Source organism: Protopterus annectens, chromosome 8.part0 (genome assembly GCF_019279795.1).
Source record: "Protopterus annectens isolate FY-2018-M chromosome 8.part0, PAN1.0, whole genome shotgun sequence".
In the NCBI taxonomy this organism is placed as follows: Eukaryota; Metazoa; Chordata; order Ceratodontiformes; family Protopteridae; genus Protopterus; species Protopterus annectens.
This window is the reverse complement of record NC_056741.1, coordinates 1,411,308,414-1,411,324,676: the sequence shown is the minus strand read 5'-3', so window position 1 is coordinate 1,411,324,676 and position 16,263 is coordinate 1,411,308,414. Positions and strand designations below refer to the sequence as shown.

General features: G+C 41.6%; 1 protein-coding gene across 2 annotated transcripts in view; it reads right to left on the bottom strand.

Moving 5' to 3' along the window:
• ARHGEF12 (Rho guanine nucleotide exchange factor 12) overlaps positions 1-16,263 on the bottom strand; it is a 3,716,336-nt gene that overhangs the window by 1,231,604 nt on the left and 2,468,469 nt on the right. For both annotated transcript variants that reach the window (XM_044081016.1, XM_044081015.1), the window contains one exon: positions 4,939-5,039. In XM_044081016.1, coding sequence (XP_043936951.1) covers positions 4,939-5,039 — 101 coding nt within the window. The remainder of the gene's footprint in view (positions 1-4,938; positions 5,040-16,263) is intronic.

Sequence of the window (16,263 nt, the reverse complement as noted above, 5' to 3'; positions counted from 1 at the left end):
TAGGAGAGGTACAAGGATAATGCACAAAGAGAAAGGTACTAATGATATGAAAGGTTCATGCAATTGGGTAAAGAGGCCTAGTTAGCACTTTAGAAAGGAAAGAGAGAAAATCTGTAAAATGAAGTTTACAGAGCTCAAAGAGTTCTCCACATGCAGAATAAAGGGAGGACATCAGGACCTATAGTTTAAGAAAAGAAAACTGTCAAAAATACAAGTACTTGCCTCCCACGCTCCAGAGAAATGGAATCTGCATCTGATAGTTGTGGCAGCAAACGAGATCTGCAGAATGCAAGGACAATAGGGCATTACGGGTAAAGGGGAGGGACTAAAAAGGTAGATCCATGAATCTAGTAAAAGAGGCAGAGCCAGACCTGAGGTTGGATCAGAGACCCATCAGCCGAGGAATGAATAAAAATGATCATAGGATTCCTCCACCATTTACTTAAGTTAGTCATCTCTCAGTCAACCTCTCTGAAGTAGTGAGTCAGAGCTTTATCTTCTGATATTCTCTTTTTTAATCTATTTATATCTTACATCTCCTTATTCTCCCTTCTTCACTCACATCCTTACTTCAGTCTATAGTGGATATAAAAAGTGTACACACTCCTGTTAAAATGCCCGTTTTTAATGGTATAAAAAATGAGATCACAATAAATCAATTCAAAACTTTTTCCACCTTTAATGTGACCTATAATCTGTACAATTTAATTGAAAAACAAACAAATCTGTTAGGGGAAAAATATAAAAAATAAAAAACATACAATAAGCTGGTTGCACAAGTGTGCACACCCTTAAACTAATACTTTGTTGAAGCACCTTCTGATTTAATTACATCATTCAGTCTTCTTGGGTACACACCTGCCATCAATTAAAGAGACTCTGATTAACCCCAAATAAAGTTCAGCTGTCCTAGTAGGATTTTCCTGACATTTACTCAGTTGCCTGCTACAGTAAAAGCCATGGTTCGCAGAGAGCTGACAAAGCATCAAAGGGATCTCATTGTTGAAAGGTATAAGTCAGGAGAAGGGTACAAAAAAATTTCCACAACACTGGACATACCATAGAACACTGTGAAGACAGTCATCAAAAAGTGGAGAAAATGTGGGACAAAAGTGAAAACTAATCGGGGAGGTTGTCAAGAGACCTACAGCAACACTGAGGGAGCTGCAGGAATTTCTGGCAAGTACTGATTGTGTACTACATGTAACAACAATCTCCCGTATTCTCCATATGTCTGGACTATGGGGTAGGGTTACAAGACAGAAGCCTTTTCTTGCACAGAAAAACATCCAGGCCTGGCTAAAATTTGCAAAACAGTACATCATGTCTCCCAAAAGCATGTGGGAAAATGTGTTATGGTCTGATGAGACCAGGACTAAACTTTTTGTACCAAAAGCTATGTTTGGTGCAAACACTTCATCACCAAAAGACCACCATCCCTATGGTGAAGCATGGTGGTGGCAGTATCATGCTTTTGGGTCGCTTTTCTTCAGCTGGAACTGGGGCTTTAGTCAAGGTGGAGGGAATTATGAACAGTTCCAAATACCAGTCACTTTTGGCCCAAAACCTTCAAGAAAGATGAAGATGAAGAGGAATTTCACCTTTCAACACGACAATGACCCCAAGCATACATCCAAAGCAACAAACGAATGGCTTCAACAGAAGAAAATTTAAGTTTTGGAATGGCCCAGCCAGAGCCCAGACCTAAATCCCGTAGAAAATTTGTTGGGTGACCTGAAGAAGGCTATGCACAAGAGATGCCCTTGCAATCTGACAGATTTGGAGTGCTTTTGCAAGGAAGAGTGGACAAATATTGCCAAGTCAAGATGTACCATGATAGACTCCTACCCAAAAAGGCTGAATGCTGTAATTAAATGAAAAGGTGCTTCAACAAAGCGTTAGTTTAAAGGAATGCACACTTATACAACCAACGTATTGTACTTTTTTTTACTTTTTTATATTTTTCCCCTAACAGATTTGTTTTTCAATTGAATTGTATGGGTTATAGGTCACATTAAAGGTGGGAAAAGTTTTGAAATTATTTATTGTGGTCTCATTTTTTATATCACAAAAACCTGGCATTTTAACACAGGTGTGTACACTTTTTATATCCACTGTATCTCTCTTCAGACTCTCTTTCTAAATATGCCATAACTTTGTTTTTTCTCACTTCATGTTGCAATTCCTGTTTATATTACACTAACTTCTTTAATTTAACTACAATTTCTTTATAAAGTGGCTAACATTTCTCTAAATAATAAATCACTGACATATAAGTTTTATCTATTCTTAACCAATGTCTTCACATTATACATAATTTGATATAATTATTTAACCTGCAGATGTTTTTGTATTATTTTTGAACATTGTAAAATTACTGTTCTTAAAATGTTTTTGCAATGCTTTGGAGCTTTCCCCCCTGGGCCTCCTCTGAAAATGGACACCTACCTCGCTGGACTTTCCCAATAATCAAATGCCATTAAATAAGTGAGCTTTTTGCCACCTCTGGCTGCAGTGTCAACCTTTAGCCCCTCTCTCTCTGTGAACTCGCCTACTTGTTTCCCCTATACCAGGATGGAAACCAATGTAGATGAGCTGTCACTTAGTCAGTCATCAGAGTTTGCTAGGTTTTTTATTCGAGTAACTCCACAAAGCATGTCCAGCAACATGCTGATGCCCACTGCATGCCAAACTCCTTGCAAGTGTGCTACTCACTTCTGAAAATTACATAACCCTTCAGGACAGCCCTGTCAACCTTGAAGCCAATATTCCCACATGGTCTATGACCTCCCCCCTGGGATTCAAGTAAGGGGAATGTGCACCCTGGGCTTGTGTTCCCATATCCTCCACACTGAGGAATGGTGAGTTGACAAAGCTTTATACCTTTCTTCCTTTTCCACCCCAGCTCCAGCAGGTACCCAAGCTACCAATTAAACTGGGGTTGTCTGGGATGAAGTCAGAGCTTTATCTCTCTATGCCAAAGGAGCTGGTTACCTTTTGGAATTTTAACTTCACTCACTTCTCACTACCACTTATTTTGCTTATATCTTCATATCTACTTCATAACTCTAACAGAAAAAAAGCAGAAGATGACAGTATGAAGTCCAAAAGGACAAAAGCAGCATCAACTAGTTAACATAAGAGTTTACACACTTCATTTTCATAGAGAGGGCTGCTGTGTCACTTTTATTATGATCATTATGACTGTCATATGGGTTTGCTCATTGAAAGTGTTCAGATCAGTGAAGTTTTAAGTACACCAAACTATATATACCAAGTCAAAGTATCCCTCTTACTCTGAGGAAGAGCAATTGCATAGTATATATAAGTAGAAAGGGAGAGGAGGGCCCAGACCCCAACATCAGTGGAATATGTGGGGGACAGCCGCTTGCAAAATAATTTAAAAGTGCAACAGAGAATTTCAGAATTTGCTGTGTTTTTCTTTATTTTTATAGGAAACACACTTTGAGTTTTGCAGTATAGGGTACTTTCATTATCAGGTCTTATATTTCCAAGACGGACACATCTATATTTCTTTATAGACTCATACAAAAAAAATGAACTGTTTAAATTTAATGTGAAACCTGCATAAAAATCTTTCCCCCATCATTTCTTCCATACATTTACTTAAGACAAACAAAATCTCTCAGATTAATTGTTTTCATTTCTTCCAGTACTCCCTGCACATTCTAAATTTCCTTCTTTTTCCTAATTCCAGACTTACTTTCTGTATACCATCTTTAATGTGGCTGTACAGGGTTTGTCAGCACTAGAACATAGCACACCTGATGCTGATCAGCTGTTGCCTACATGCTGTCACTGCAGATGTGCCAACATCTCCTCTGTGCAGTTTATGCCAGAAAAGAACAATGGAGTAAATCTAGATGTAATAAATGAAGACACACAGTAACTCTGTACATTTCCTTTACAGCTCCTCTTACATATTTCTAAGAAAGCAGGCTGGAACTGGGTGCTTACATGGTGACAACATACTGAAACAGACCCAACATATTGAAACAGATCCAAAATAAGACTGTCTTCAGAAAGTTCCACTGGCACAGAGAAATAAAACTCTGATTATGGCCCAGGTGACTGAAGTCCAACTAGCAGCCTGGGCACTTGGTGGAGCTGGTAGGGAAAGGTGGGAATGGCCAACCTATTAGGGAGGGGAGAGAAGGGAAGGATCATAACACATACTGGCCCAATCCCTTAGGGGAAGGGCAGCGCTGTGTAGAGGTCCCCTAAGGGAGTGTTTCGACCCACCATGATACAATCTGATGGTAACCCTCATTAAAGATAGCAACGCAGTGTACACTCACAGGAGGAGGGTTATTTAAGGTCTCCACAGTAATGCTGGTATTTCTACCCACCTGGGTGTGGGGGTTAAGTCTCTCAAATGCTCTTATAGCAAGAATGCAGGTGATAAAACAAGCATTTCTCATGGCTGCAGAAACAATGGGTCCTCCAGAAAACTTTCACCATCCATGGTTCTAGAGACTCCCATTACAGAGGAATGAATGGGTGATAGATCATTTGGGGATGGCTTGCAGGCATAGAACCAAAAAATATAGGAAAAAAATGATATCTTCCACACTCGGAAAAAAAAAGTCTGTCTTCTAAATTCAGGTCTAATTACTGATTTTCACATGGGTATAACTCTACTTTCACACAATAAAAGGCACAGATTACAACAGCAATCATTTCCACGTGACCTCTAAGACCAACGTGTTAATAAGGTATTTGTCTTTTTACCAAACACTGAGCAATGCCGCACTCATGGTTTCTGAAAATGGATTTAGTTTCCAGTGCACACGTGGATCAGTTCAATATTGCAAAGCAGTGCTTTTTAGCAATGGGTCCTACACAACCAGAAATAAACGTACAGATATCAAATTACAGAACAACCAGCAGTAGTGGACTGTTGTAAATAAGCCTTACCTGTTTATTTTCTGCTTCTTTAACAGCCTGATTTACATGATTAAGGATTTGCCGACAATGTTCTGCTGCCTTTCTCACCTTCATTTTTTCTTCAGTTAGGTCTGAAAGAGAAAAAATGCATTATTAACAATGATGACACAATTCTTCAACTTTTATTTTATACACTGAAAGACAACGAGCTACACTATATATCAATATTGGTACATCTGATAACTTTTCAGTATGCCAGTCCCACCAACAATGCAGGGGAAAGTATATTAACATTTCCTCTTAAATATTCAGATAAGACATTAATTAGAAAAGTTTGTAAGACTGCACAACACATGCATCCTACAACCAGGTAATTATTCCATGGAATACAGCATTCAATAGCTTTCATAAAGTCATTACTTCAATAATAAAAATGCAGAATTACGTCTAGGAAAATCCCTAGGTTAGTAAACAAGGATTATATGAAAACACTACAGCAGCTGTCACTATTTAGCTGCAAAAAGACTTCTTAGAATTGACTTCTTTCACATCATGAGCCTTAACAACTGACAGATAGAATGCAGTTGTGCTTCATTCAGACTTACAGTTCTTTAGAACTGTGAAGCATATGTTCTGCAAATCGCTGTAACTAGTCCATCGACACCCAAGCCTCTGTTGGGTCCAGAAGTCCCCTATAGCTAAAATCCTCTCATTTTAAAAGCTACAAAAAAAGCTACATTTTATAAACATCGGTGAGGTAGCATGTTTACATTATATTAGACATACACATTACCTTCAAGGCAAAGCATGTCTTGGACTATTTATATCAAAACAAAACTTATGAACATTTAGATACTTTAAATAAATGCAACAGTTAGCCCTTAGTATCATTTTTAGCTATGGAACAGTCCATATAACGGTTTAGTTTCTTAAATAGTGTTTCCTGTATGGTGTGTTTAATAGGACTCTACAGTGCACATCTGGTATTGCTTCTGAGATAGACTTTGCTGTATTACAGTTTAACTTGGAGACACGACCTCAGAAAAAAAAGTTATGTATTCATCATAGCATTCCATGTGAGTTGTTCATCTCGCCTTCATTCTTACTGACGGGTTTGGAGCCGATCCTTGGCTCCAACTCGGCCAATTGCAAAAGCTCGATGTCTTCAACCAGCTCGAGGCCAACTCTCTACCCCATGACGCACCTTGTGCTTCCCTCAGATCTTGTTTGCTGCCAACAGACTACATATCACTACAAATATGCCAAGATTAGAAACTGGATAAGAGACAATAAAACCATGACATAAATGAATTCTTGGTCTTCAAGAAGCCTGGGTGGGACATAAGAATGAAGGCGAGATGAACAACTCCCATGGACCGTTATGGTGAGTACATAACTTCTTTATGTGAAATTGTACTCTCTCGCTGTTCATTCGATAGCGTCCCAAGCACCATCTTTCTCGGGTGGCTCACAGGAGAATGTTCTTCAAGACACTGGAAGCAAAGGAAGCCCTGTCTATTTTGTAATGAGTGATGAAGGTACGAGGCCTTGACCAAATAGCTGCTGCACAAATAGTATTTAAAGGTAATTTAGCCGTAAAGGCTAATGAAGTAGATACAGCTTAAGTAGAGTGGGTCTTTATCTTCTGTTGTAACAGTGTACTCATTGAACTGTAAGTGAAGGAACTACAATATGTTAACCATTTGATAAAGCGGTTTTCGCCACTGGAGCGCCTTTTTTAGACTCTGAAAAGGAGACAAATAGCTTATCTGTTTTCCTGAAATGTCTGGTCCTGTCTAAATAGAATAGTTATCTGTGAATATCAAGCTTGTGTAGCATATGTTCCATCTTATTAGTGTATTTAGGGAAAAATATGGGTAGCTCAATAGATTGGTTGAGATTTGTCTCTGAGCAAACTTTAGGTAAAAATGATGGATTTGTTCTAAGTGAGACTCTGTCATTATGGAAAATCAGATAAGGGGTGTTTTAATGGACAAGGCCTGTAACTCTGAACCCCTCCGAGCAGAAGTAATAGCTATTAAAAATATTCTTTTCCATGATAGATACTTGAAGTCACAAGATGAGGCTGTTTCAAAAGGGGGTATTCGGGAAAGAAAAAAATTTAGATTCCATGGCATAGCTGTAGCTTTGATTGGTGGTCTCAAATAAACAGTACCCTTGGGAAAGGTTTTGGAATGTCTATGTGACATATCAGACCCCCGGTCACCAAGACAAAAGTTAGAAATTGCTGCCAATTGAACTCTATAGGTTGCTGCTGCTGTCCCTTCGCTGAAAGGTTTAGTCAAAACTCCAGAATGGATGAAATTGAAGCCAGGTACGGGTCAATATTGTTCTGAAATGCCCACATAGAAAACCTTTGCCATTTACTAAGATTTAACTTACTGGTAGACGACTTATAAGAGGATGTTACATAGCCGGCCTTAGGCATAGGCCAACTAGGCGGCCGCTCTAGTAGGGGCACTTTTCCAGTATTTATTTGGTGTAGGTAGACCAGGATGCGGGCACTGGGTGGTGTGGTGGTGGGCACCTTGGAGCTTTTTTTGCCTAGGGCACCAGTTGACCTAAGGCCGCTCCTGTGATGTTAAAATATGCTGAGCCACAGCTGAGAGGCTGTGAATCTTGGCTATGTTGGGAATTGGCGCAGTCAAGCTGTCAGTTTGAGGGACAGAAGAGAAAGATGGACAGCCCCTGATGAATGAGTCAGGAGATCTGGCACTGGGTCCAGAATCCAAGGTTCTTCCAACAGATGAGGCTGGAGGAAGGAGAACCAAATTTGATGAGTCCGGTTAGGGGCTATTAGAATGATGGTCCTTCCCAGAATCTTGGCTTTCTGTAAAACTTTGGGTATCAGAGGGAAAGGAGGGAAGGCATAAAGGAGGCCCAGGGGCCAATTGTGTAACAAGTGCATCCCTTAGGGCATCCCCCAGAGGGGGAATTAGGGCAAAGAAGCTGCTGCATTTCATGTTTGTTGGAGCTACAAAGAGATTGCAGCAAGGCTGGCCTCATCTGCGGAATATCCTTTCTGCTACCTTCTTTCTTTAGGGACCACTCATGAGGCAATATAATTGCCCTGCTTAGTTTGTCTATCATCACACTGGATCTCCCTGGGATGTGCACTGCTAACCGAAAGCACTGGGTGGAAGTTACACACTGCCATACTCTCATGGCCTCTTGACATAAGGGATACGATCTGGTTCCTCCTTGTTTGTTTATGTATCAGACCACTGACATATTGTCTGTCTGAACTGCAATAGTTCCCACAGGGAGAGAGTCTTGAAAGGACTGCAGCGCCAAAAGTACCACTCTCATCTCCAGGACACTGACATGCAGATGAGCCTCGTACTTCTTCCACTTGCCTTGTGCTACTCTTCCCTAATAATGCCCCCCCCGCCCTGTCAGGGAGGTATCTGTTTTCATCGTGGCCATGGGAGTGGGTAGAAAAAAGGGGCAACCACGAGTTACTTGGTGATACGTCAGCCACCACTGAAGGTCCTTCTTGCATGAATTCATTGTCAGGATTGTGTGTGACATTGGAAGTTCTTGAAAAGACCACTGCGTGAACAGCAGCCATTGCAGTACACGCATATGCATCCGACCTAAAAGAATTGCAATGATAGCTGCCGCCATTGTCTCTAACAATTTGACTACCACTAAAACTGGGGCTTTTTCTCTCAGGAGCAGGTCCAGGACCTGTTTTTGTAGAACACAAACTCTTTCTGGTGGAAGGTTTAAGGTCATGGTAATTGGTATTCAGTTCTGCTCCTATAAAAATGGTATGTTGCAATGGTGACAAGGCAGATTTTTCTGAATTTACAGTAATCCCCAACTGACTGCAGAGTTTAAAGTTGTGTCCCTTGCTTGTATGAGTTGAAGCCTGGTGGTGGCAGTGAAGAGCCAGTCGTATAGGCATGGAAACACCTGTAATTCCAAACGTCTCAGAAAAGCCGTGACTACTGCCATGCATTTGGTGAACACTCTGGGGTTGCTGTAGTGAGACCAAAGGGCAGAGCACAAAATTGATAATGACTGGCTCCCAGCCGGAAGCGCAGATGATCTCTGGATGGCCTGTCCATTTGTACATGGTAGTACACATCCTGGAGATCTACACAGCACAACCAATTGTCTTTCCCTAAAAAGGGAAGGATTGACTGTAGCATGACCATCTGGAATTTTGTCTTTCTTACCGACTTGTTTAGTCTGCTGAGATCCAAAATAGGCCTCCAGTCCCTTGTTTTCTTTGGAACTAAAAACAACCTTGAGTAAGTTCCATATCCTCCTTGGTCTGCTGGGACTGGTTGGATGACTCTTTTCCAGCAACCTTTGAATCTCTGTGGCTGCTTGTTCCCTGTGACTGGGTGGAACGTCCAGGAGTTTTCTTATTTGGGGGGGGGAAGAGTGGCAAAGGGAACTGAGTATCCTCTGGATATAATGACTTGTACCCAGCTGTCTTTTGTTATTTTTAGCCAGGCGTCTGGGTACAAAGAAAAACGTCCCCCGACTGCCTCCAGAGATGGACAGGCAGGCCTCTATTAGGAGTGCTGATGGGGCTTCCCAAAGTACTGGTCTCTGTCGCGTGGGTGGTGTCTTCCATTGTTACCCCCTCCTCTGGGGGGTTCACCATGAGTGTCCTGGAAAGCTCCTTGAGTTTTACAGAACCACATCTTCCCTTCTTTCTTACCTTTGGGGTAAGGTCTGGTAGGGGTGGAAAAATTGACTCTGACGGCAAACAGTGTCTTTCTGTCCTGCTCACTCCTGGTATGCATTTCCTTTACTTTGGGTCTAAAAAGGGACGAGCCAACGAAAGGGGTGTTAATAAAGGATGACTTAAAGGGCTGCTCAAAGGAACATAGGCGCATCCAGGAATGTCTCCTAAGAGCAATTCCTGTACCCGCTGCCCTACTCATTCCATCAGCTGCGTATGAGACCAGACGCATGGAAGAGTTTACAAGAGAATCAAGGGTAGTGAGCTGGGAAGTTACTTTCTCTGAGACCCCCGCAGCTACTGAACCCTGTAGAATATCTCCTAGTTCTTTCAGGAGATCCCTTTGCAACCTAGTAAAGTGCGTTAGTTCAGTGATCGGAGAGCAAAACTCACTGAACTAAACATGCGCTTACCATATCTGTCCATGATCCTAGAATCCTTATTAGGAGGATGAACAGACTTAAAAGTTTCAGACAGTTCCTTCTCTGTGACTGCTGCCACCACCATAGCATCAATGGACACTCCTTTGGTCAGGAAGGTCTTCTCCTGGGGAGAAATTATAAATTTATTAGGCCTCCTAGGGACAGGCTCCATCGTATCTGGAGACTCCCACTCCATTCGAGAGATTAGCTCAATCAGCTCATCAAAGGGTGGAGACACCCAAATGGTGGAGGGCTGAGATCCAAAAGCCTTCAGAAGGACTGAGTCATCATCAGTAGGGTTAATGGACTTCCAGCCACCCCTCTACTTAAGAATTTCCAGGATATCTGCGAAGGAGATATCCTCCGAGGGGAACCATTCTGACTCATCTAAGTCAGTGTCTGAAGTGACGGATTACTGTGGAGAGTCCAGATGCCTCCTTTTGCAAAGTCTCTTACTAGGAACCTCTTCAGTGGGAGCTTCTGGAGAGGTCTCATAAGAGCAGGGCTTGCCCAATGGGGCATCCTGATGCTCAGGGTCTCTACGCTTTAGAGAGATGTGTGATGTAGAGGTAGACACTGGTGCTTTAGGAGAAGGAGTTGCTGGTTCTGATGGTGTGGTTGTTGGCGTGGACAACACCCTCCTTATAGCATCGAAGGCACCTTGGTCCCGACATGAAGAAACCTCCGGATCTGAAGATATGGAAGATTCCCTCGGCACCAGAAGAGAGGAATCCGAGCCCAAGGTTGGAATCAGAGGCCCTGAGGGGCAAAGTCGGAACTGAAAAATCGATACGACTATCCTCCCTGGACCCGACCAGTGACCGTCAGCACCTAGACCCTTTGTTCAGCACCAAAGATGTCAGGGTAGTTGGGACCGACAAGCCTGAAGTAGGTGTTGGACCCGAAGGCTCCACAATCATCAGCTCCTAGCACTCTAGCTCCAAAACTTAGAGACAGATTGGTGGAACAGAAGATGGTGGGGAGGGGGGTATTTTATCGGTTCCAAAGTCCCATGGATCGGCCCTGATAAAAGTTTGGCAAGCACTGGTGTCTGCAGAAGCCTCTGCACCAGAAGATCCACGTCCATATCTGAAAGTCTGCTTGAGGACTGAGAAGAATGAACAGATGAAGCCACCGACTGTAATATTGGGGAATTCAAGGTAGGAGACACTGGCTCCAATACCAGGGACTGGCTCCTAACCGTAGCAAGAGTCAGCTCTGATGACAGTGGAGGTGATGTTGAAGACTTCTCCGGCCTTGATTTACTGGTCAATGGGCTTTGCCTCAGTTCCTATGAACCCGAAGAAGTTTCTGAATGTCTGTCACAGTTGTCTTTATCCAGTGACTCCTGAAATGAGGATTTCAATCAGGGTTGCCAGATTTCCAGCAGGGACAAAAAAGAAGAAGGTCTCTCACGGCAAGTGAACAAAAAAAAAAAAAAAAAAAAAAAAAAGGTCTGCACGGAGCTTCTTGTGTTTAATGCATTGCAGTTCCGCATTCAACACAAGTAGCTCCGTGTTTAGCTATTTTTGAATGGCCCGTATACCGACATATGGGCCAATCAAAAATCGCTAAACACGGAGCTTCTCGTGTTTAATGTGGAACACAAGAAGCTCCGTGTTTAGCAATTTTTGATTGGCCCGTATGTAAGGTATACGGGACAATCAAAAAAAAAAAACAAAAAAACAGCTGGCCGGGATTTAAACCGGCAGGGCGGGACTCGGGATCAGGCTGCTGATCTCGGGACAGTCCCGCCCAAATAGGGACGTCTGGCAACCCTGATTTCAATAGACCTCTATGCATTCATTTTCTCTTTCGCTCATGCAACACCCTGGAACTAAAAGAGTGGCATATAGAACAGTCTTCCTGTAGGTGTACCTCACCTAGACAGTATACGCAATCAGTATGTCCATCAGTGATGGACATTTTTTGTCCACACTTGGAGCATTTTTTAAATCCAGATTCGGATTTTTCCTTCTCCTGCTGAGACATAATTAACAGCAACAGCTAATGAAAGAAAGGAAGCCTATAGAAAAATATGCCGGCTTGTCAAATAGGAATTTCTACTAGCCCTCTAATATAAATGGGTTGTTTCCAATACACAAACAGCAAAATAATGTCTGTTTAGATTAACTAGACTAAGTTAACACTAGCAATGAAACTATTTGAACGTTAATATAACAAGGCCTAAAATACAAAAACAGCCACAGTATTATAAAAGCACAAACAATCAATAGCCCTCTAAATTTAACTGGCTCTAAAATCAAACACACACCTGTGCTACAGAAGTGTTATATCAATTACTACCTTACAAGAAAGTTAGTCTGTGGGTTAGGGAGATAACCAAGGCCTAAAAATATGGTCACGATGATAAACTATGAAGAAGTATCAACAGCACATTAAAAAAATGCCTGAACTACTACAGAAAGGAAACCTATAAGATACACTTATCTACTGATGAAACTTTCCAATAAAACGAATAAGAAGAATTATTATTTTTCACTGGCCAGAGCTGGTGAACGTCCGATCTAGTTGCAGCGTCAAATGAGATCTGAGGGAAAGCACAAGGTACATCATGGGATAGAGAGTTGGCCTCGAGCTGGTTGAAGACCTCGAGCTTTTGCAGTTGGCCGAGTCAGAGCCGAGGAGCAGCTCCAAACCCATCAGTAAGAATGAACGACGAGACAGAACAACTTCACATCTCCTTCTGCAACATACAATGGTGTCAGAATTTACCATAATTGTAGATGTTTAAGCATGTTCACTCTTGCAGCAGTAATTGCTGAGACACCTGTTTTAACATTCTTAATTACACACACACAGTAATAAACAAATCAAACCACAGTGATACTGTCATTATTTTCATGCAGTGTAAACATGTATTATTTTCAACATTCATTCCAACATTACAGAAATTGCTCAATTCCTGATATCTCTTAAACCTCACTCCTAAACATTATTCTGCCATCTACTGTTCCCACAAATTCCATTTATTTTAATGCAATTTGCTCCCTCCCTGTTTTAAAGCTCTAAATTCCACTTGATTTTATTTCCTTTACAATACTAAGTACTTCAGTTACAGTTGATTTAGATTTTGATTTCCATTTTCTATTAACCACATTTTTGGCCTGATAGCATTAACTTAGTAAGGCCTTACTATGTCTAGGCAATTCAAATCCTATACACCAGGTCAAAATAACAATTTTCTTTGTTAAAACCATTCGCTCCCATACATTTCTGGCAAAGTACTTTGTAGTGAGTTTTTAAAATCTGACAGCTTCTAACGCTCCCAAAATTGTATCCCCAATTACACCTCTCTTTCCCAATACACCTCCAGCATTTGTTGTGTACTTGAGAAAAAAAAGTCTCTGAAGTTTGCTTGAGGTATAAAAGTACTCATGCAAACACTTTCAAGCAAAACTAAACCTTTTGGACTATGCTGGATTCTTTGTGGAGCCTTACAGATGTCCTTTCATGGTTCCTTTGTAAACTGGATTGAGTCTTAAAGTTATTTAGTATTTTATATGCCCTACTAATTTATCTGTTTTATAAAAGAGTAGGATTAGGATTTTGGCTTGGAAGTGTTTGCAGAGGTATATTTATACCTCAAGCAGACTTCAGAGAATTTTTCCTCAGCAGATAGTGAATGCTGAAGGTGTGATGGGAAAGAGAGAGAGCGGACTGAAAACATGTTTTTTGGGAGTGTAGGGTCTGTAAAATATACATAATATCTCAGAAACAGGAAAAGGGGACTGTATGTGAGGTTCCAAGGCAGGGTGGTTGAAATGGCAGATATGTACCTTCACTGGGACACACAAAAACCCTGATCCAAGAAGGTATCTGTTGGGTCCAAGACATCTTCCTTTGGCACAAGCAGGAGAATCTTTTTCATTCTGATAGGTATAATTTTCTTGTATTTGGCTTCCTAGCTCCCTCAAAACAGTAAGTATGTCCTCTGAAAATATTTACCTAAAGGGAGTAAATGCTACATCATCCAAGTGTCAGCCTTAACAGTCTTCACGTTGGGCTATATGACTGACCTATTCCATTGGATTAAAAGGTCCACAAGTTGAGGCACCTGTACTGATTTTGCCCTGACCAGACTCACCATCAAGAAGATCCAATGCTGCCTGGGACAAAAGGGGCTAGGAATCCTCAATTTTCTTCAGTATGACCTAGGGAAACATGGGTATAAGAGAAAAACTATAGACAAATAGGCCCGCCCAATTCAAGGAAAGCACATCCATTGCCCAAGTTCCTACTGCTGGAGATTTGGCACAATATGTTGCAAGATCCCCGCTTCCCAGAGAAACAAAAATGACTATTTCTGGCAATGCCTTCATGTGAACTAACTCCCAAGAATATTGTCCCTGTTTAGCTTCAATTCATGTGGGTTTGCCTCTGTCTTGACTAGTCTGACAGGGAATCTTCCTGTGATGGGATGTCTGAATGCCAACCCCACCTCTTTGTCCAGTTCTCGTGCTTGCACTGGCAACCCCCCCCCCCCCCCCCCCCCACTGCCACATGTAGCACATCACTGTGATATTTTCTGTAAAGATGTGCAGGGTCTGTCACACCAAATGTGCTTGACTGTCTTAATGGTCAAGCTCACTGCCATCGTCTCTTTTGTGGTGATGCATTTTGGATCATAAGCTCTCCTCAGCAGGTTCACCCTACTATGGCTGAGGAGTCTTTAGTTAGCTACTGGGTGTCTGTCCCTAGTTTGAAAGGTACATCCTGGCTGATGTGTACATATTATATCGACCAAGACAACTCCTCCTTGATGCAAGAAAAAAGGGGAATGGGATATTGTAGGGAATGAACATGTTGGCATCATGTGCTACGCATTTCTAACTGTAGTTTCTTCATTTGCAGCCTTGTTACGGGTACTTTGAAAATGGAGAAAGCTGTGCAATACTGCACTTTCAGGAGCTCCCATTCGGTAACCTTGACATGCTATGCTATTGATCTGAAGTAGTTTGTCAGAAAAATAACCATCTCTGATGGGAAGAAATCACTCTGCTACTCACAGGAACAGGACAAACTTGAGGGTTATTAGATGGTTTCTTGGCAGGGTTAGAAAAACACATGGGTTGTGAAGGAAATGCAGAATAAATTGGATTGCCTTGTGTATTTTTCTAGTGTTACCATCTGGATGAGAATCGTCCAGATGTGACCATTAATTAATGCCCTTGGGTCTGCAACAGACTTTTCCTAGATCCAGACATTTTGTAAACACCTTATACGCATTGCACAAAACAAAAAGACAAAGTAAATAGATAATAGTAATTCCTTATTTCATATCTAAGGGGATGTCTGTGCAGCCCAGCTATAGGTACAAAGTGACCATGTAAGCTCAAAGGGAAAAGAGGAAATAGAAGGCCTTGCAAGGTTAGTATTCTGAATTTTGGTACCCTTATCAACTTGTTTAACCTTGACTGGTGTAAAATGGGTTTTCATGGTCTGTTTCTTCTTGAAACCAGGAATAGTGTTGAGTAATGGCCTATGCATATCTTTGTTTCTGTTAGTCTCACTAGGGCCCACTGTAGCAGCAGTGTCTTTTAGCAAGGGTTATACTAAATGCCTCTGATCCAGAGAACCAGCAGGGATGTTAAAGTTCTTATGATCTGTACTGTACATCCTTTCCCTGGAGCTTTATCTCCCATTTGTCCTGTGTAGCAGTCTTGCATTTTAACAGAAAGTGGCCTAACCCAGTACCCTAGCCTTTGGAGTGGGTTGGCTGGGTGAGGTGTGTTTGGAGAAGTACTGGGATATGGGGGATGGGGGAGACATGACTAAAGATAAGTCATTGTTCTTCTCTGGAAAGGTGTCAAAGGGTGCCCAGGCTTCCCATTTGGTCTTGCCATCTTTCTAATATCTTCCCTTATCCTTCTACGGTTTTCCTTTTGCCTATCTCTGTAGAATGGTCTGACTTTATGAGTTTCTACTAAAACCAGATGTAGGGGAGATGAAAATGAATTACAACTGCATAGTTCTAACTTTTCATTTAGTTTCTTAAAACATGTTTTTGTAAGGGATACAAAGATAATTTCCTTCTCCATGAGGACATTCAGAAGCTCTGTTCTGATGTGTCTCCTTAAAATGAGAAATAACTGCTGTCTTGCATGATGTACCCGGAATATCATGGTCACAATTGATGGGAGTACTTATTCACCTGTGAATTGTTGCATGTGGCACACTTTTTTGAGG